The sequence below is a fragment of the Pelophylax lessonae genome (genome assembly GCF_965119305.1).
Source record: "Pelophylax lessonae genome assembly, chromosome: 6".
Classification (NCBI taxonomy): Eukaryota; Metazoa; Chordata; class Amphibia; order Anura; family Ranidae; genus Pelophylax; species Pelophylax lessonae.
The window spans coordinates 242,855,731-242,878,231 of NC_138773.1; the positions used below are offsets into that span (position 1 = coordinate 242,855,731).

Genomic DNA, 22,501 nt, shown 5'->3' on the forward strand with positions numbered 1-22,501 from the left:
GCAAGTAGTGCGAGATGGATTCAGTTAATATTAATCCATTACAATACGCAAGTTATACTAATTTTCTCTAAAAACAACATGGAATGACATGTTAAATACTGGAATCCCGCTTAAAAGAAATTCATCTTCGTTATCATAAGGACTCATATTGAAGGAAGGCAATTACATTACAAATATGACCAAATACACCACGGACAAGAATTGCTCTTACCATGAGCTCGGAAAACTCGATCCTCAACATCATGAGAAAATGGGATGCCGATGGCTTTAACGTCCTGGATAAATCCTTCATTTAAAATGGCTGGTGGAGCATCGCTTACATTTAAAGATGCCTGATGAAGAAACATAGGTGATTGTAAGAGAGTTCAAAGGGTCAATCCATCAAAACCTTATGTTTGAGCTTCTAAAACTTTGCTGGTAAGTTACCAACCTAGTGTTTTCTTTTGTGAACCCCTCAACATTTTCTGAACGACTCCAAAAATATGATCTGATCCTCACGTAGGTCATAATATTAGACAGTCTTAGCTAATGTGACTATATTGTGTAATATATACATACATACATATATATATTTATATTTATATTAGATATACACACACAGTGGGGAGAATAATTATTTGATCCCCTGCAGATTTGTAAGTTTTCCCACTAGAACAGCTGAACTTTATTTGGGGGTCAACCAGAGGCACTTTAAATGATGGCATGTGTACTGACTCCTAAATAACATGAGTTTGAATGGGATTGCTTAATTCTGAACACAGCTACATCCCCAGTTATAGGAGGGTGTGCACACTTATGCAACTGCATTATTTTAGTTTATTTTTACTCCCCCGCCCAAAAAAAAATAAAAAATAAAAATAATTTGCTGTTCAGTTAAGTTGTACAGTTTATAGGTCACATTAAGGCTCAATGTACACGGGACGTTAGAAAAAACGTGCTGCAAAGCTAGTTCTGACGCCGGGAAAAAGCAGCTGTTAAACGTGCTTTCAGTAGCTTTTTCCATTTGCGTTATTGCACGTTTGGCCACGTTTGCTTTTAGCAGCGTTTTGTCTGCCTCCATTCAAAATCAATGGTTCCCTATGGGAGCCTATTTATTTGAATGGAAGTCGCACCGCAAGTCGGATCAGGATGATGCGACTTGCGCTGTGAGAATCTTGAGGGGGAACTCCACGCCAAAAATGGGAAAAAAAAACTGCGTGGGGGGTCCCCCCCCCAGGTTCCAAACCAGGCCCTTCGGGTCTGGTATGGAATTTGAGGGTAGCCCCACACCGAAAAAAACGGCGTGGGGTCCCCCCCAAAATCCATACCAGACCCTTATCCGAGCATGCAGCCCGGTAGGGCAGGAAGGGGGAGGGGACGAGCGAGCGGCCCCACCCCCCTGGACCATACCAGGCCACATGCCCTCAACATGGGGGGGTGTTGGTGCTTTGGGGCAGGGATAGCTCTGCACCCCCCACCCCAAAGCACCTTGCCCCCATGTTGATGAGGACAAGGGCCTCATCCCCACAACCCTGGCCGGTGGTTGTGGGGGTCTGCGGGCAGGGGGCTCATCGGAATCTGGAAGTCCCCTTTAACAAGGGTGGCCCCCCAGATCTCGGACCCCCTCGCTATGTGAACGTCATCTGTGACATGAGGGGGCGGGGCCTCCCGATGACGTCATCGGTCCACGCCCACAATGACTATATAACAAGCTGCAGAGACCGGCATAATCACCGGAGACATCGACGGAGGAGGACCAGAGGAAGAAGAAGAAGAGAAGAGCCGAGGGCAAAAGAGCAGAAGACCAGGAGAGGGAGAAGACCAGAGCAGAGAAGAACAGATGAAGATTTTTAATAAACTCCCAAAACGTCTCCTGTCGTTATTTACATACACTGTCTTTTATGGGGTGAATGGGTAGGGGTACAGTGTACCCCATATCCATTCACATAGGGAGGGGGTCCGGGATCTGGGGGGCCACCCTTGTTAAAGGGGGCTTGCAGATTCCTATGAGCCCCCTGCCCGCAGACCCCCACAACCACCAGCCAGGGTTGTGGGGATGAGGCCCTTGTCCTCATCAACATGGGGGCAAGGTGCTTTGGGGTGGGGTGTGCAGAGCTCGCTCGTCCCCTCCCCCTTCCTGCCCTACCGGGCTGCATGCTCGGATAAGGGTCTGGTATGGATTCTGGGGGGGACCCCACGCCGTTTTTTCGGCGTGGGGCTACCCTCAAATTCCATACCAGACCCAAAGGGCCTGGTTTGGAACCTGGGGGGGACCCCCACGCAGTTTTTTTTCCCCATTTTTAGCGTTGAGTTCCCCCTCAAGATTCTCACAGCGCAAGTCGCGCGCAAGTCAGATCATCCTGATCCGACTTGCGGTGCGACTTCCATTCAAAGCAATAGGCTCCCATAGGGAACCATTGATTTTGAATGGAAGAAAAAAAAACTTACGTGGCTGAACGTATGTTCATCACGTTCGGCCGCGTTTCTGCGTTTGAAACGCCGGGAAACACACGTTCGAACGCAAATAATTGCGTTCCAAAAAACGTCCCTGAACACAACTGCCTGCAAATGACTGTAAATGACCCTGTGTACATGGACAGATAAGATAAAATGTAGATGGGTTCAGGGGCTTCTGAAAAAAACGCCCAACTGCTACTAAACGGCCATTTACAACGTCCCGTGTACATGGAGCCTTAAGGTGGTGAAGGTTCTGGTACCTTTTTGTTATGTTTTTTTAACGTGCTATTATTTTTTTGTTTCCTTATTTTTAGGCTGGAGTGCTTCTTTAAGCTGAAAATTCAGCCAGGCTGTAAGGAGTTAAAAAATGCTTTAGAAATAAAAAAGGGAGTAGGAAAGGTAGACACATGGCTTGCTTCTTACATTTATGACATTTTCACAAATTTCTGCTAGATGCCTCTTAAATTGTGAAACTTGGCATTAAAGTGAATCTGAATTCAAAAAGTGAAGATTTGCCAAGTTTGAAGTTCTATACATCTGTTGCAGGCTGCAACACACTATCATTGCTTTCTCCATGGCTGCAAGTGCTGCATAATGAACACCTGAAAGAAATATCTAAGCAATATGGGAGGCTTCCTAGAACAGATCAATATCCCTCTATAGGCCTGGCATTACTCACACTTATACTACACTAGGAAAAGCTACTTTATCGAAGCCTAGTTGAGATATATGAATGCATTAGAAAGTTAGTGAAGCAGAACACATTCAAACATCAATATGCCCTTAAACAGAAAATATTTTGAGCATTATACAGCAGAATTGGTTATTATTACCTTGGCATACTTTGCTCATAGAAGTAAGATTGATGGCTACATAATCTGATATATTAAGTAGTTATGTGCCGATTTCACAGAGGGTTACACAGTCACCCTTCTCCTATAAAATACCAATATCCATATGCCTTTATTGACAGGAACAAAAGGGGGCACCAGACTAAGTGTAGCAGGTAAAAAAAACAAGTGAATTTTATTAGAAAGCCATATGGCTACTTGCATAAGAAGCAGACCTGTAACCATGTTGTAACTAGTAGTATCTGGGCAAGGTGAGTGTGCCTGTACTGGACCAAGAGATACCAGCCAAGCTGCGGTTCCATACGGCCAGCAGTCCTCGGTCCGGTGCAGGCACACCAGGCTAAGGAGCAGTTTACCTTTGCGGAAAGCTCCGGGACACACTCACATGGCCCAGACAATACTAGTTACAACATGCTTACCCATCTGCTACATATATAAGTAGCAATTTGGCTTTCTAATAAAACTACTAAAAAAAAAAACATTTTTCCCTTTTGTTCATTGACTGACAGCTCCTGATATTCTTAACCAATGGGTTATACTGCCCCCTACAGGAGTAGGGCACTAGGCAGAAAAAAAGTCTGGCTACGCCTATGGGCAGTCCCAGAGGGTATATTCCTTGCTGGGATCTCTGGTCCTGGCAAATTTTTTCTTTTTAGATAGAATTTTTTTTCTCCTGGATTTTTCCTGTGAGGTCTACAATCAACTGCCGGACTGGGCGACAGAGCTGGATAATCTAGATCCAGTGGTCACCCCAGTCTGGCCAGCAAACACGCACAGGCCTCAGCTCCCCGCTAGGTTGGCCGTGACATAGCCCCACTGGACGGGGACTGGCCTGCGAGTTAAAAGGCCTCGGGAGAACGCATTTGACTGGCTCTCAGCCCGAGTCACAGCGTTCCTCCTGGCCGACAGCCCCCCCCCCTCCACTTATGCTGGATTGGAAGGCTGTTTGGGTGGTCTGGTCAAGCTCCTGGGGTGGGGGCAGTGCGCTATACTGGCGATGGGGGCTGGGGGGGTGCGTCGCCGGCCACCGGACGATCGGTTGTGGGGGGGGGGGGAGTTGTACTTAGTGGGGGCTCTTTTCCTGGGCCCCCCATCCTGCCTGGGTCTGCCCTGAAGCCTAGGGATCCCTCCTGGGTCCCTGGAAGCCTTGTGGTACTGCATGGGGCCGCCATTTTGTTGTAGCCTGTGTTTCTCTGCACGGTGGCCATGTTTGTGTAGTCCGGGGGCCATTTTGCGGTGGTTCGCCATTGAAAATAGTGGCGGCCATGACAGTGGAGCCCTGTGGGTGGCAATTTTGGCGGTGGGAGCATCTCCTCATCCCCTGGTGCTGACTCTTGGAACCTTTCACTTCCTGATCGCTGCGTGTGCAGTGTAGATTATCTTGGTGGCTGCAGGTGCCTGTTCCTGCTGGGTGGTGGGGTTCTCTCCCTCTTTGCTAGCGCTGGTGGAAGCACTTATTTTATCTGTGCGTGAGACTTGAAGATTGAGGACACAGCTGCAGCAGAGGTTCAGGTTCCCTTTGGCACTCACAATCCATGCAGAGCGGCAAAGGTGTTTCCTTTCCCCGCCTCTTTTAAACATAATAAAAGAGTGGGGATGACCAAAGCGTCCCCTTGGGTGTCCCTAAGCGCTTTACTAGGCATTACCCCTATGATGAGTGGACTGTTCCACCGGTGGTAGACCCTCCGGTTTTCCAGATTGAACAAGGCAACCATGATTCCGGTTGAAGAGTCCACGACCTTTAAAGATCCGGCTGACAGGAAGGCAGAGGCTGTGTCCCGCAATATGTACACTCTGGCTAGTTTGGCACTGAGGCTGGTATTCACCATTGCCCTGGTGTCGCAAACACTGATGGAGTGGGCTAAGCTTTTACGCCGTGACCTGGAGGAAGAACAGCTCCCCCCTGTCTTTGCAGAGCTGGTGGACCAGCTGGTCCAGGAGCTACAGTTGATACGTGATGCCTCTTTGGATGCGGCTCCCCTAGTGGCGCGGCTTTCTGTTTCCGCAGTGGCCCTTCTGTGTGTCTTTTGGCTCAAATGCTAGTCTGCGGACTAGACTTCGAAAAAGGCCTTGACTGATTCTCCCTTTCAAAGCGATCGCTTGTTTGGCGCTATCCTGGATGACATCATAAGGTTTCACAGGGGAAGAGTACTAATGCAAAGGAACCTTGTCAGACGTGGGCCTTCCTTCTCGGCTCATAAGAAGTTCTTTCATCCCTCAGGCTACTTGGATGATCTTCTGCGAGCGGAGTCTCCTACTGCTCTGGTCGAAAAGCTGGAGATCACAATACGAACTCTGTGCGAGTTTGCCTGGATTCTGAATTTTCAGAAGTCTGCTCTGGTTCCGTCCACAAAGCTGGACTATCTGGGCCTGACTCTGAACTTGGCATTAGCCAGAGTGCCCCTTCCTCTGGAAAAACTCCAGAAAATACAGGCTACAATTAGTCCCCTGCTGTCCAGCAGATGGTCATCCCTCCAGACTTGCATGCGGTTGCTAGGTCTGATGGTGTCCACCTTCGAGGTTCTATTTGCACCGTTCTCATACGAGGTCCCTGTAAAGGGATATTCTGGCTAAATGGGACAAGACTCCACAGTCTCAGGACAATCCGATCCGGCTGAATCGAGGAATGAAGGAGTCCCTGATATAGTGGCTTCATTCTCCAGCGCTTCGTGGTCACCGCGGATGCCAGCCTGTCGTCCTTGGCAAGCATTCTGTTCAGGGGATCTGGACACTGGAAGAGTCCAGACTACCGATCAATGTCTTGGAACTCCAAGCAATCAGACTGTGCCTGGACTATTGGACGGATCGTCTTCAAGGATGTCCAGTGCACATTCAAATCGGGGCAATGCCACGGCCGTGCCTTAAGTCACTCACCAAGGGGGCACAAAACGAGTCCTGGCGGATCTGGAGGTAGCCGACAGTCTAAGGTGGGCAGAACGGTTAGTTACAGCCCTCTCTGTCGTACACATTCCCCGGGGTGGAAAACTGGCAGGCGGATTACCTAAGTCGGCAGGCGTTGGACCAAGGGGAGTGGTCACTTCATCCAGAGGTGTTCCATCAGTGGTGTCTCTGGTGGGGCATCCCCAAGGTGGATCTGTTGACATCGAAGCTCAACAGAAAGGTGCAGAGGTTTGTGGTTCGGTCAGAAGATCCTCTGGCGGATGCCACAGACGCGCTGGTGGTCCCGTGGGGTCAGTATCGTCTGATTTACGCCTTTCCTCCTCTCAAGCTTCTGTCAAGACTTCTACGCAGGATCAAGGCATAAGGGATTCCGGTCAACCTAGTGGCTTGGTATGCCGATGTGGTGCGGCTTGTCACCGACGTTCCTTAAAAGCTTCTTCCAAGGGAGGATCTGCTGTCCCAAGGACCGATCTTCCATCCTGCTTTACAGTCGCTGGCTTTAACAGCTTGGCTGTTGAACGCCAGGTGCTGAAGGAGAGAGGTTTATCTGAGTAGGTGATTCCTACACTGTTAAAAGCTAGGAAATCTGTTTCTAGGAAGATCTACCATCGTATGCGGAAGATGTACATTGCGTGGTGCGAGTTTCTTGGGATTCATCCTCGCTCCTTCTCGGTGGCTCAGATCTTGACCTTCCTTCAACAGGGGGTTGAACAGAAATTAGCCTTTAGTACCATCAAGGGCCAGGCATCGGATTTTGGCAGTCTTCTTCCAAAGACCTTCGACCACACACTCCATGGTGCATACCTTTCTTCAGGGTGTTCCAACATTTAATTCCTCCAGTGCGGTCTCTGTTGCCACCTAGGGACCTCAATTTGGTGCTTTCGGCCCTCCAGAAGCCTCCTTTTGAGAAACTTTGGGAGATTCCCCTGCTTACGCTGCCCCAGAAAGTGGCCTTTCTGGTGGCTATCACCTCTGCACACAGGGTGTCGGAACTGGCAGCGTTCAACTTACGTGGTGATTCACAGAGATAAGGGGGTTCTTCGCCCTTGTCCCTTGTTCCTTTCGAAGGTTGTCTCCGATTTTCATTTGACATTGTGTTGCCTTCCCTGTGTCCCTGGCCTAAACATCAGAAGGAAATTGCCTTGCATGCCTTGGATGTGGTCCAGGCAATTAGGGTGTACTGGCAGCTACGAAGTCTTTCAGGAAGTCAGACTCACTATTTGTGCTCGTGGATGAGCCTCGTAAAGGGTTGTCCGCTTCCTCTGCAACCATTTCCAGATGGATCAGACAGACAAGTGATTCCAGATTATTCCATCAAGCTTCAGGTTCCTCCTTTCCCTGTTAAGGCACACTCTACAGGGGCGCTTGGTGCCTCCTGGGCCTTCCATCATCAGGCGTCAGTGACGCAGGTTTGCAAGGCGGCCACCTCGTCACCGGAGCACATGTTCACAAAGCTTTATAAAGTGGATGTGTTGGCATATGCGGATTCTTCTTTTGGCCGCAAGGTTTTGCAGGCTGCTGTTGAGAGGACCTGATCCTCTGAGGGTGTACTGTGTTTTTCAGGTGGGCTCCAGTTGTTTTGGTTGAGCTCCTGTTGCCTGTGTGGCTACTGTTTAGCCTTGGGATTTTTTTTTTTTTTTGCTGTTCCCACCCCTCATGTTTAATGCTGCTTTGGTACGTTCCAATGGTTATGAATATCAGGAGTTGTGTCCGTCAATGTCCAAAAGAGAAAATTGGATTTTTGACTTACCGTAAAATCCATTTATCTGATGTTCATTGACTGACACAGCACCCACCCCCCTGTGGAGTTGTAATTCTTCTGACACTGCTTGTAACAAAACTGAGTACCTATAGCAAGGAAAGGGAGTATACCCCTTGGGACTGCCCATAGGCCTAGCCAGACACTTTCTGCCTAGTGTCCTACTCTATAGGGAGCAGTATAACCTAATGGTTAAGAATATCAGGAGCTATGTCCGTCAAGGAACATCAGAGAAATGGTAGGTCAAAATCCCATTTTTACCTGCTACAATTAGTCTGGCGCCCCCTTTTTTTTTCCTTTTATTTCTTACAGAGAACTGCTTCACTCTATGGGGAGCTGCCGTTCATGTTGCCTTTTTATAGATGGACTTTATGGACTCTTAATAATTATGGACTTTGCAATTTAGGACTTTGTGATTTTTAGCTATTCGTGCTAGTCCACTTTTTCCTGTGCAATCTTTTTCCTTTGCATATGCGTTCATTGGGCAACTTGCATATAGAACTGCATACTTTTGCTGGCTATAAATTATTTGAGCTCATATTCATGAGGTTTCCTGACCATCCAAGCTCCTGCACATATTTGGTCCCTGCCTTTCCCCCTCCATCTCCACCCCACTGTGCTCCTGCACATACATTGTACCCACCCTAATCTCAGTTATTGCACATAGAGTACTTCGATATCCCCAAACATGGTATTTTCAGGTTCCAGAAAATACAATTGCTATTCATGGTGAATGTTGAGGTCAATGCTCTTTGATTTCCCCAGACTTAAATAGAATGCTTCTTGCAGTATTTAGGTAGACTTAGAACTTATCTTTAAAGGTGGCCATAGATGAGTAGATTTAGGAGAATGAACAGAGTGATTTGTACATCTATACCATCCATGCCCTGCTGAATGACTAGGCAGACTGCTTCTCTTTACTACAGGGTAAAGCAGCTAATCCAGCTGCTCTCAACCTTTTTAACCCAGAGGATCCTCTAAAAGATTTTTCAGGTCTCGGGGAACCCTTAGTAATACTGATTAATCGGGGGTCAAAGGGGAAAAAACACATCTTACATTGGTGGTTAGTAGAAAGAATAAAACCATTACAGTGTTGGTCAGAATGCCACTTTTGCAGACAGCTAAAAAGACATTTGGTGCGTTGGAGATAGCTTTGGCAAGTGGCATTTGACCTGGAACTTTACAGGCACCATCAAATTGGAGGCCAATCAGCCACAACTCATGGAATTCCTAGCAACCTCTGGAGGAACCTTAGAGTTCTACCAAACCCCGACTGAGAATGGCTGAGCTAATCTTTTAGTCACAATGATTTTTCAACCAGTTAGAAAACGTGTTAAGGTATATTTCTTCTTCTAAGATGTGGTTCACACTTATGTGATCTATGCGGCCTGCATTTGCATGGGCACAGCAGGCCATTCACTTGAATGTTCTGTTGTACCTGTGGGAATTGCAGGTGTCCCAGCACCTTTTTAAAGCCACACAAAAATTGCATGGCGCTTTTGCACCAAGCGACTTCTGCACCAAAAAATTCACTGTAGGTTTAGATGCATTGGGGTGCCATTAAGAATGAATGACAGGTCCACGTGTCTGTAATAGAGCAGTAGGTTTTGGCTGCAAGTGGTTTCAGGTGCCAGAACAGCTGCGATTCCCACACCAGCAACCACCCAAGTGTGAACCTAGACTTACAGGTTCCAATGATACACACACACATGTGTTGTCTTGTTCATGTGTATTTAACACTTACTAAAGCCTTGTTCACACAAGCCGAATGTCAAGCGGCATCCACCGGTTCAATAGAATCCAGCCGACATTTGGCCCGTGTGTACTGGAGTCGGTCCGTTCGGCTTTCTTCTGTTGAAGAAGAGGTATAACCGAAAAAGGTCTGCCAATAAGCACTCTCAGGCAATGGCAGAGTGCTGACTGAAGTGTTCTGGTGAGGGGCGCCGTCCCCCTGTCAGAACACAATAGAACAGCAGGGGAGATCGCTGTACCAACAACAGATAGTACAGTGGCTCCTGCTGGGTTGAACAAAAAAAAAAAACTACTAGTGTGTACCAGGCTTTAGACTGCCTGCTTACACCTCAAAAGGCTGGCAGAAGAACAGCGCTCAGTCTTGCCTGCATTATCTGTACCCATCAGGCATAATTACAATTGAACAAAAAGCAATGAAAATAAATAACTCGTATTAAAGCACACACGCCTTTGCTAGCAAACATTTATGCATATGTGGTTTAAAAGACATTAGTCTCATATGTACTTACTCTGGAGGTAGTTTTGTGATCCAAACTAGCACCAAATGTCTTTTCCATCCATTCTCGCAAAGCCGGAAGCACCAAACCACTCAGTTTATACCTGGAAACAAGCGACGGATTCGTTAAAATGAAGAAGACCGTACCAAAATCTTACATTGGACTAACAATATAGACCCACAACGGAACACATTTCTAACATAAAATGTAAATCTCTATAGATCATGAGAGTTATGATAGAATATGAGCAGTCTAAATAATTTCTCTGTAAAGTAGATATAAGCCACAACCGGGTAACATTTAGTTTGCTGAAACACTGCAGGGTCAATTCCCTAGGATAAATCAAACTTGAATTTTTGCATTAAAATAACTTTTTTATCTCAGAAGCTGCTAAATAATACATGCATTAAAATATCATATGTGTGGGGGGCGGAGCCGGCTAGCAAGGCAGATGGCAGCGTGAGCTAACAGCTCCTTGCTAAGCAGATCGTTCGGAGCAATTTCCACGGAGAGGGTCACTCCAAAATAGTCCATCTGCACTCCTGGCAACCCCGGGCATCACTGGAACATGCCACCCAAGCGGAAAGATAGACACAAGCCGGGTAAGATGATCGACTTCTTCTCCCCCAACACCAGGCCGCGCAGCCAAGATGGCGCCGGCCCGCCACACTCCTCTCATACGCAACCCCACCAGTCACACCGGACTGATTTGCATCAGCCGAGACATCTCTCGGGCACCCAGGCTGACCCCACGGGACTCTCCCCACAGGCGGCTGCAGAATCACAACCTTCCAGCCCTGCCAAATCCAAGCAAAAAACTTTTCATGATAGGCCGCTCTCCAGCCCCGGCATCACAGTTGATGACACCCTGGAGTTTCAAGACTCCATTGCAGCCATCCCTGCAGGGGACCATCCCGTGATGGCATCCATGTTTAAGGAGATGATGCTATCCCTACGGTCTGCAATCCACTCTGATATGCTGCAACTGGTGTCCCGCTGCAACACAGCTGTCGCTGCTGTCGCTGATCGAGTCTCCACCATTGAGAACAAAATGGGTGAATTTGCGGACACATTCAATAGCATGGTGGATGCTCATAATGACCATGACGATGACTTGGAGTGGCTAAAATCAAAAGTGGCGGATCTCGAGGATCGCTCCAGGAGAAACAATGTGAAAATCAGGGGGATCCCTGAATCTATTAAACCTCCCGACCTGGCAGCGTTCCTCACCACCCTTATGCAGGAAATCCTTCCTGATGCAACCTTGGGAGACTTGGCCATTGATAGGATACACAGGCTTCCGAAGCCTAAGCATATCCCCGCCGCATACCCACGGGACGCCATTGCAAGAATTCACTTTTATACTGTGAAAGAACAACTGATGGCGAGAGTAAGAAAGGCGGTAGATCTCCCAGCTGGCATGCAAGGCCTGTCCTTTTACGCAGATTTATCGGCCCACACCATGAACCGCAGGAGAAACCTTGTGACTATCACTAAACCTCTCAGGAATCACCACATCCAGTATCGCTGGAACTACCCTGCCACCCTCATTGTTACGAGAGGGGACAGGGAATTCAAGATCTCTTCTCTTGAACGTGGAATTGAGCTCCTGCGCCAGTGGGGGATTTTGGAGGATGATACCCCCCCTGGAGATCATTCTCCTGACAAGGTTCCGACAACCTCCCCACCGAGATGAGACGCCGGGCTGACAAGGCCCTTCCAGCTATATATCAGATGACCCTCTGATGTTCTAACTGCCTGATCTACAGTCTCCGAATGTTCTGTTCGGCTACGAATGGTGTTTTGTTTTTTTTTCATTTTTTTTTTCCTTTTTTGCCAGTTTCCCCGTGTTAGCAGTTGGATAACTGCTCAGATTTCCACTTGGTTATCGTCCTTTTTTAAACACAGTTTGGCGCAGTTAGAGTTCCTGCGCCCAGTGCCATATCCATATTGTTTTGCTTAGAGAACTTGGCATTGCAGTAATACCTACTTGATTGTCACGACTGTCATTGGTGGATTGTTTTGTTACCTTTTTTATTATTGTTTCTCTCTTTTTGTACATTACCTGTGACACACAGCAACGAGTGCTTCATCAGCCATACCCTCTCAAGTTCCAACCGTTAACTTCTCAACACACGCGGACCCCTCCAGTCGGCCACGACCTTGCACTGTCCCGGACTCTGCGATCTCGGGTAAGGTTTTATACACTTTCTTTTTGCCCTTCCTTGGTGGTGACATAGTCCCTACAACTGGTCTCCTACCAACGATCTCTACTATACCACTTCACCATGGCCTTCAAACTAACCTCCCTGAATGTGCATGGATTGAATAGCCCTGGTAAACGTCATATGTTATGGAGGGAGATCAAGTCCCAGGGATGTGATGTTATGCTCATCCAAGAGACCCATTTTTGTGCTGCAGCTCCCCCTAGACTCACAAACAAACAATTTCCTCATGCATACTTTGCCAATGGCCCCAAGAAAAAGGGGGGAGTGGCCATTCTTATAAAGGACTCTGTGGCCTACAAGTATATCTCCCATATATCGGATCCAGATGGCCGTTTCATTCTTTTACACTGTGAACTCAACAATATTGTGTACTCCATCATTAATGTGTACGCCCCAAATGTGAAACAACTTACCTATCTGCGTAAACTTTGGAAACGTCTCAAGGTGGATATCAGGGGCCACGTGATCCTTGGGGGGGACATGAACTTGGTCGCAAACCTACGTCAAGACGTTTCTGGGGGACCCCGGAAATGTCCCCGCAGACCAGATCTTGCGGGCTTCCTGTCGGCCACAGGCTTGCAGGATGTATGGCGCTGCTACCATTCTACAGAGAAGGACTATTCGTTCTTTTCAAAGGTCCACTGTTCTTACTCCCGCATAGACATGTTCTTCACCGACAAATTCTTACTACAAAAAATTGTGGACTCTTCTATAGGCCAAATAACGTGGTCGGACCACGCTCCTGTTTCCATAACTGTCGGTCCTCGGGCTTTTACAACGAGGGCCAACAGATGGAAAAATGATGTTCATATTTTTTGTGACCCGGGGACTTCCTCTGAGGTCCATGCGGCCCTGGAGGAATTCTTCAAGTTTAATGACAGTGGGGAGGTGTGCCCTTCCAGCATCTGGAATGCCCATAAAGCATTTATGCGAGGTGTCTTGATGTCTAAGAGTGCCGCTATACGGAGGCAGAGGAGGCAGCGTATGGAGGATCTGTTGAACCTGATCCGAAACCTAGAACAGACCAATAAAACAAACCCACTCCCAGACGTTAGTAACCAGTTGACTCAAGCTCAAAATGACCTACGTTCTCTCTTGATTGGACAACATCAAGCTAATGTTCGTAGGCTTAAGGCAAATTTTTATGCGCATGGCAACAAAGCCGGTAAATTGTTAGCTACCCATGTGAAGGACATTCATGCTCGTCAACGTATCTCTAAATTGACGCATCATTCTTCCGGACTGTCTTTAACGAATCCTAAAGACATTGCCGACGCCTTCAGCCACTATTATGGCTCGCTTTATAACTTAAAGGATGACCAGTCCACACCCCAACCGTCTCCTGAGATCATTGACAATTTCTTAGATTCGGTCTCCCTTCCTGCATTAAGACCGGCAGAAGTGGCGGAACTAAATCTCCCGATCACCGACTTAGAAGTCAATAGGGCGATCCAGTCCTTGCCCCTTAACAAGGCTCCGGGCCCTGACGGGTTCTCTTCGGAGTACTACAAAAAATACATGCATCTTCTGGTCCCTAGATTGCGAAGGGTGTTTCACAGGGCTGCCTCCTCTGCTTCCTTTCCTCCAGAGATGCTGGAGGCTACAGTAGTAACACTACCCAAACCGGGGAAACCCCCGGATTGTGCGAAGAATTTCAGGCCCATATCTTTACTCAATGTGGACCTGAAGGTCTACGCGAAAATATTGGCCACCCGCATTTCCAAGTTTCTACCAAACCTCATTCGGCAAGACCAGGTGGGGTTTGTCGCGGGCCGCCAAGCGACCGATGCCACAAGAAGGATGTTGAATCTCATCCACCATGCCGAATCTACTCATACTCCTACAGTGTTCCTGTCCCTTGACGCCGAGAAGGCCTTTGACAGGATACACTGGGGATATCTGCGAAAAGTTCTACAACGCTTCGGCATGGTGGGTGAGATACTGAATGCTGTGTTGGCCTTGTACACGGCTCCTTCGGCATATGTCTATACAGAGGGTCTGTTCTCCACAAAATTTGCAATAACAAACGGTACCCGCCAGGGGTGCCCACTGTCACCTTTGGTGTTTGTTCTCCTAATGGAGCCATTTGCGGAACGCATCAGAACTCATCCAGGTATTCGGGGTATAGACATTAGAGGTTCCTCCAACAAGATATCGTTGTTTGCGGACGATGTTATTTTATCTCTGACCTCTCCCTTATCATCATTACCAGCGGCCCAGGAGGTTCTCAGGGAATTTAGTTCTGTCTCATACTACAAGGTTAATGAAACCAAATCGAACATGTTGGGCGTTCACGTGTCAGCTGATCTCACACAACATATTCAGAGTATAGTTCCATTTCAGTGGGGTAGTGGTCACATTGACTATCTAGGTATCAAGCTCACAAACAGGATTGGGGATCTCTTCAAGGCCAATTTTGCCCCTTTCCTTGACACTTTAACGCACGAACTGACTAGATTGGGCAAGTACTATCTGTCATGGTCAGGAAGGACTGCAGCGTTCAAAATGCTGACGTTTCCAAAACTTTTATACCTACTAAGAGCTCTCCCCATTAAAATCCCCTTATCGTTTTACCGTACGGTTCAGTCTTTGGTATCCAAATTCATATGGGACGGGAAGAAGCCTCGTTGCGCCCATAGATACTTGGTCCAACATCCCACGGTGGGAGGTATGGGGATTCCGGATATACGGGACTACCATATGGCTGCTATCCTTTCCCAGTCCCTCTATTGGCTGCATCCGACTCAGGCACCCACTTGGAGACAGATTGAGCAGTCGGAGGTGATACAGGGCTCTCTTGCTGATCTCATACTCAGTATCCCCTTTTCTAAATGTAGTTTTCGTACGGGCCATCCCACCATCTCAGCTACAGTACTGGCGTGGCAATACTTTTACGCACATAGCACCGTGCAAGCTGGGAGGGTGGAAGTTCCTGTGCCTCTGACTGCTCTCTCCTTCCTCTCCCCAGACTTAAACGTGGCGCATTGGTCCTCTTTTGGACTTAGGACAATCCGAGACATTGTACAGAGTCCCCAGGGTTTTTCCTTTTCCTTATGGTGCGACAAATTTCCATCATTTGCTAAGGAATACCTCACACTTATCCGGGTTTCACACTTGATTTCATCTATGTCATCGACACACATTCTTTTCCCGGAACAGATCTATACCCTCTGTTTTGGAGCCAATGCGCGGCAGAAAGGTATAGGCAAATTCTACATCTCCCTGCACAACAAGACAACCTTCCAAAAAAACACATACCACATAAAATGGGAGGGCGAAATTGGTCAGGTTTTTACGGAGGAGCAATGGTTGAGAGCCTATAAACATACGCTTACCCATACCAAATGCTCCAACTTTAGGGAGGGATTGCTAAAAATTCACCTTAGGTGGTACAAGACACCTTACACCATTGCTAAATTCTATCCAGAAACATCTAATTTATGCTGGAGACAGTGCGGGCAGGTTGGCACTCTACTTCATGTTTTGTGGACGTGCATTTCCCTGAGAAGCTTCTGGGCCTCCATCTCCACATTGATAGCAGAAGTCACCGGGATACTTAACAAAATTTCAGTTGAACAGGCGATTTTGGGTGTGAATATGGACAAATACCCACCCCAATATAGGACGGTGGTCCAAAATATCTTGTTCGCTGCTAGGTTGTCCATAGCACGTAAATGGAAGTGTGCCGACCCCCCAACTCGGAGGGAGGTTATCCAAATAGTAGGGGAGTCGTGTGTGTATGAGAAGACCCTGGCCTTACAGGCCTTCAAGCTACAACAATTTCACTCCAGGTGGTCCATATGGACCACTTATGTAGGGTATCATGGCCCCCAATGATTTCTGATGATTATCTGCAGTATTGTTAAAGTTGCTGGGGTCCTGGGGGGGGGGGAGAGGGAGTGGGCGTTTGAAGGGAGGACGCAGTGTGTTCCCTTACGGGGCGTCCCTCCCGGTGGCGTTGACCACTATAGAGGTTGCAAATGACAGATACGTGCCCCCTCTCCTCCTTCCCTGGACAAACAGGTTCATACGGTTTCAATGTATTATTGTTCAAGATACGAAAGTTCATCCTATATTGTGGGTCCTTGCAAGCACTGTGATACTAGCAGTCCTTATAGACGTTTATCTTTATACTTCAATGTACGTCAATCGCATTGCAAATATGCTTTTCATATGTTTATGTACGTTGCTTATTTACTGTATTTGAAAAACTCAATAAAAAAAATATTTAAAAAAAAAAATATCATATGTGTAATATGTGTATAAATTAGCACAGTCTAGACCTTCGGCTGCATCGGGAAGTGAAACATTTTGTAGTGGTATTACTACCGCTGCTAAATGTGACAGCTCCTGCTTAAGGTCACTGGTTGTCAAGAAGCCCAGGACTCCTTCCTTCCTGCACATTCAGCTGAAAGTCAGGGATACCCAGCTGACAGGTGTATGTAAAACAGAAGGGCAGAAGTAAAAAAAAAAAAAAAAAAAAAAAAAAAAAAAAAACACACACGCGTCGGGGGTTCCCCTACAATCAATACCAGACCATTGTGGGAGCAGGCAGGAAAAAAGGTGGGGACAAACATGCCTTCCCTCCTGAACCATATCAGGCCACATGCCCCCAGCATGGGGAAGGTATGTTGCTAGGACGTACGTCATATGATGTCCTCCCGTGATCGGGCGTGTGGGCAGCAAGCTCTGTGATAGCTGCATCTTCCAGACACCGCTGATCACAGATCGGGGTAAGGCGCCAATCAGTGGCTTTTTACCATGTGATCAGCTAGGTCCAATCACAGCTGATCATGAATGTAAACACAACCAGTGAGGAGAGGAAAATAGAGCCAGTAACCGGCTTGTGTGAAAGGGACATCAGCACTGATTATCAGTGCAGCCTCAAAAGTAAACATTGGTGCAGCCTCGACAGCAGCCCCCCCCCCCCCACCAGTGCAGCCTCGACAGCTGCCCCCACCAGTGCAGACTCGACAGCAGCCCCCCCCACCAGTGCAGCCTCGACAGCAGCCCCCCCCCATCAGTGCAGCCTCGACAGCTGCCCCCATCATTGCAGCCTCGACAGCGCCCCCCATCAGTGCAGCCTCAACGGCGCCCCCCATCAGTGCAGCCTCAACAGCGCCCCCCATCAGTGCAGCCTCAACAGCGCCCCCCATCAGTGCAGCCTCAACAGCGCCCCCCATCAGTGCAGCCTCAACAGCGCCCCCCATCAGTGCAGCCTATACAGCGGCCCCCATCAGTGCAGCCTATACAGCGGCCCCCATCAGTGCAGCCTCAACAGTGCCCCCCATCAGTGCAGCCTCATCAGCAAACTAGGGATCAACCAATACCATTTTTCAGGGCCGATACAGATTTTCAGGCCCCCCTTTAGGCGCCGATATTCTGCACATTTAAAGTTTTTATTTTTACACTGTCCTTTTAAAAAACTTATTGGAATCTAAAGTTTGCAAACATCCCTTGTGACAGGAATAGGCAGTGACAGGTACTCTTTATGGAGGAATCTGGGGTCTTTAAGATCCCAAACCCCTCCTCTGCACTTAAAAGCATTCAGAACACCAAGTTTGGCTGTTTTGAATACTGTCATTTCCTATTTTTTTTTTTTTAAATCTGGCGCCTTTAAGACTCCAGTAACCGGAAGTAATGTCAGCTTCTGGGTTACTACATCAGGGACCCGATCAGAGCAGATTCTGGCTTTGTTCGGGTCTTCGGCCAGCCGGCATACACACCGGTTGGTCACTCGGGCCTCCGGGTGGGACGGGAGACCTGGGAGGGGGGACGGGGGACGTCCCCTCCCGCTGCTTGTAGTAACAGCTGAGCGCCTGCTTAGCCGCACCGGTTTTTTTACAAGTAAGCCGGATTGGAGTGATGCCTCGGCAAGTTTGTAGCCGGTCGATCCCTACAGTGAACATCAGTGCAGGTGAAAAATGACCTGTTAGCAAAGTTTTATAACAAAACTATGAAATTTTAATTTTCCCAAATTTTCAAGCTTTTGTTTATGTAGCAAAAAAAAAAAAAAACAAACACAGTGGTGATTAAATACCACCAAAAGAAAGCTCTATTTGTGTGGGGAAAAATGATAAAAATGTCATATGGGTATAGTGTAGCATGACCGCGCAATTTTCATTCAAGTGTGAAAGTGCCAAAAGCTGAAAATTGGCACGGGCAGAAAGGGGGTAAAAGTTCCCAGTAGGCAAGTGGTTAAACACTGTCCGTGCCCCGTTGGTTACTTTCATCAGCTAGCTAGGACTCCCTAGCTGACAGCTGAACGTGCGGGCAATGATGAGGCACTGGTTGTTAGGATGCTGGTGGGTACTGGCTCATCAACAGTATCTCTAAGCTGTTGCTGTCATGTCGCAGTAGTAGTAATACTGGTACTAAATCTTTCAATTATTCATTTGTACATTCCTTAAATAGCAAGTGGCTAGATCACAAGATAATTAACCCTTTTTTTTGTAAATCAACTTTAAATGTAATATCCCATCTTTTTGCAATAGTTACCAAAAAGGTAATTATTGCATTTGTGGTATTTACTGCAAATGCGGTATTTAACCGTAGTGAATTGACACTTTAAATATCTCATGCGATATTTTGTATAAAACACAAATAACGTACTCGGTAAACGTTGGTGAATTGACCCGTGTTTCATAAACAAATGCCATTTTTTTCCCACAAGATACTTTTGATATTTTTTGCATCTGAGTTCTACGGATCTTCACCATTTTTCAGACACTTCCCATCTACACGCTTTAGGTTCAGCATTGGCTGCACATCATTGTTCTGGACTGGTTTACTATTCTAGACAACAAAGAACCATGCCTGCGAGTGTGTGTTGGTACAGATACTGGTAATCTAAACCAGGGGCAAAATGTCACCCTTTACGGCGCAGGATCATAATTGGGGGACAGAGGTCATCACATAATGAAAGTTCACAAACAAGAGCAGGATCAATAAATTATATTTTTAAGCAAAGCTACAATTTTAAAAATATTGAAAATTATTTTTGAAATTAAAGCTCGATTGTGCTATTTAAATTAAACAAGAAAAAAAAAAAAAAAAAAAACGGTCCCCCAGCAGTATTATAGCGGAGTTCACCCAAAAGTGGAACTTCTGCTTTAAGGCCTCCTCCCTGTTTGTGAAATGGCGCTTTTGAGGAGGAGGGGGGAGCAGGTACCTGATTTTGATTAGTACCTGCTCCCAACTCCGTTCGGGTAGCCCAAGGCGATCGTAAGCGTAAGTTCTCCTTCCCAAAGTCTTCTGGGACACATGACAGGTCCTAGAAGACTTTGGGACCAGTCACAGAATGCAGCTCCCCTCGCATATGCGCAGTGGGCTCCTGGATGTGAAGCCACAAGCTGTAGAGATGAAGCCACAAGCAAGTAGAGATGCCGACGCCGCAAAGGGAGGACACAGGGAGAACACGGTTGGGGTTAATTGAGTGTACTGCTGGATCGTGGGACAGGTGAATGTAGCTGCTGATTTTTAATAAACAAAAAAAATTACTGGAACTCCGCTTTAAGGAAAACAAATTGCTCAGACTGCAATACTCCCCTTTAATCCAGACCTGTCCCCTGTGGGACTTCTTTTCCAACACAAAATATTGAGAATATTGTAGCTCCCCTGTGCCGGCAACACTCATGCAGCCCCAGACCATGACACTCCCACCAAGGTGCTTGACTTTAGACAAGACACACTTGTCTTTGTACTCATTACCTGGTTGCCGTCACACATGCCTGACACCATCTGAACCAAACACGTTTATCTTGGTCTCATCAGACCACAGGACATGGTTCCAGTAATCCATGTCTTTAGTCTGCTTGTTTTCAGCAAACTGTTTGCGGGCTTTCTTGTGCATCATCTTTAGAAGAGGCTTCCTTCTGGGACAACAGCCATGCAGACCAATTTGATGCAGTGTACACGCATGGTCTGAGCACTGACAGGCTGACCCCCCTACCCCTTCAACCTTTGTAGCAATGCTGGCAGCACTCATATGTCTATTTCCCAAAGATAACCTCTGGATATGTTGCGGAGCACATGCACTCAACCTCTTTGGTCAACCAGGACGAGGCCTGTTCAGAGTGGAACCTGTCCTGTGTAACCTCTGTATGGTCTTGGCCACCTTCTGCAGCTCAGTTTCAGGGTCTTGGCAACCTTCTTATAGCCTAGGCCATCGTTATGTAGGGCACCAATTCTTTTTTTTTCAGATCCTTCTCCTTTCAGAGAATTCTTTGCCATGAGGTGCCATGTTGAACTTCCAGTGACCAGTATGAGAGAGTGAGCACGATAACACCAAATTTAACACACCCACTCCCCATTCACACCTGAGACCTTGTAACACGAATGAGTCACACGACACCAGGGGAGGGTAAATGGCTAACTGGGCCCAATTTTGACATGTTCACTAAAGGCCCGTACACACGATAAGAAAATCTGTAGGGAAAATTCGTCCGACGACCGATCTGCCAATTTTCGGATTGTTAGTATGGTGCTTTCGACAGCCGACTCCGACTTTTCGGCTGACAAAATCCTGATGTGCAGGCTATATCATTTTTGTCGTCCGTAATACAACGTCCAATTTTTATCTCATTAGTACAGATTTTGACGGAAAAAAATCTTAAGAGCAAGACTAGGCATGCTCAGAGACGAAAGAACTCCAACACATGACATCACTTCTGAAGTAGAATTCTGTCGTATGGGAAAATTCGTATGAAAAATAACCTCTTCATTTTCCACATCAGACTAGCATGCCACAAAAAAACGGACGACAGATCGTTCGATAATCTGATCATGTGTACGGGCTTTAGGGTGTACTCACTTTTGTTGCCAGCAGTTAAGACATTAACGGATGTGTGTAGAGTTATTTTGAGGGGACAGCAAATTTACACTGTTATACAAGCTGTACAGTCACTACATTACATTGTAGTAAAGGGTCATTTCTTCAGAATTGTCACATGAAAAGATATAATAAAATATTTATAAAAATGTGAGGGGTGTACTCACTTTTGTGATTATATATATATATAATATCTCTACAATAAGCCTGTAACTAAGCGATATTCTGCTTATCTGTCATACAGTACATAAAACAGTTGCAGATGGAATTCTAAAAGTATGACAAGCATTTTCCAAACAGCAAGGTTACTGGCTATGGAATTTTATTAAACCTCTGCACATTCTTTTTTTAATAAAAAAAAAAACATCATGAATCCAGTGTACACATACAGTAAATATCAAATGCAGCTTTGGTGCTGCAAAGCCCAATACCCATATTGCATGTAACATTTTGTATTGATCCCAATAAGCACTTGGGCACTCTGTAAAGTTGTTGGGATGTTGGTCTTGCAGTCCTCTTCCCATTCCTTATGCAAGAGAGTGCTCAAAGTCCAAAAGGCCAGAAAATCTTGTGGAACCCTTAGAACTCAGCTTTTGAATATCGTGTATTTATCACAAGATTTTCTGTAACATTGGGGTTTGTGTCCCCACTGAGGAGAATTCTCCTCTCTTCCTGTTGACACCTTCACCAGTAAAGAAAATGAAATGAAATCTCCCACATGGAGGTGATTGAGAAACCAAATCCAGATGGATTCTAAACCTTATACTCAAATTTACAAGTTGTTGACTTTTTTATTGCTGTCTGAGAACTTCTAAATGTGTGTTTTGACACAAAATGGAAAGGCAGGGAGGAGAAGACTTCTTACAAGTGGTAGTTAGGTCAGTTTTTGTTTCACTTGTACCCACAGGTAAGCTTATAATAAGGCTTGCCTGTAGGTACAGTTAATCTCTTCTAAACTTGCGCTGTTTAAGAGATAATCACAGCTGCAACAGCTGATGATGTCACCATCACATGTGCAGTGCCCTTTGCATTGAGGGCACACAGTGTGGTCATCGTGGCATGGCCACTCAAATGGCCAAAGCGCACAGACCCGGAAGGAAGACTGGGCAAAGATGGAAGCACTGGCAGCACTGACCGCATGCCACTGGAGGCCTCTGTTTAAAAAGATAACTGTCATAATGTGCTACTACTGCATACTGTGCATACTAGCACATTATGGCATTAACCTGTAAGGGGTGGGTCTTTTT

The 22,501-nt window shown here is 46.7% G+C and overlaps 1 protein-coding gene across 1 annotated transcript in view; it reads right to left on the reverse strand.

The window, feature by feature from the left end:
* Positions 1-22,501, reverse strand: part of AGPS (alkylglycerone phosphate synthase) — a 386,322-nt gene that overhangs the window by 280,274 nt on the left and 83,547 nt on the right. The window contains exons 3-4 of the mRNA XM_082260060.1: positions 10,209-10,299; positions 212-332 (exon numbers count right to left, since the gene is read on the reverse strand). Coding sequence (XP_082116186.1) covers positions 212-332; positions 10,209-10,299 — 212 coding nt within the window. The remainder of the gene's footprint in view (positions 1-211; positions 333-10,208; positions 10,300-22,501) is intronic.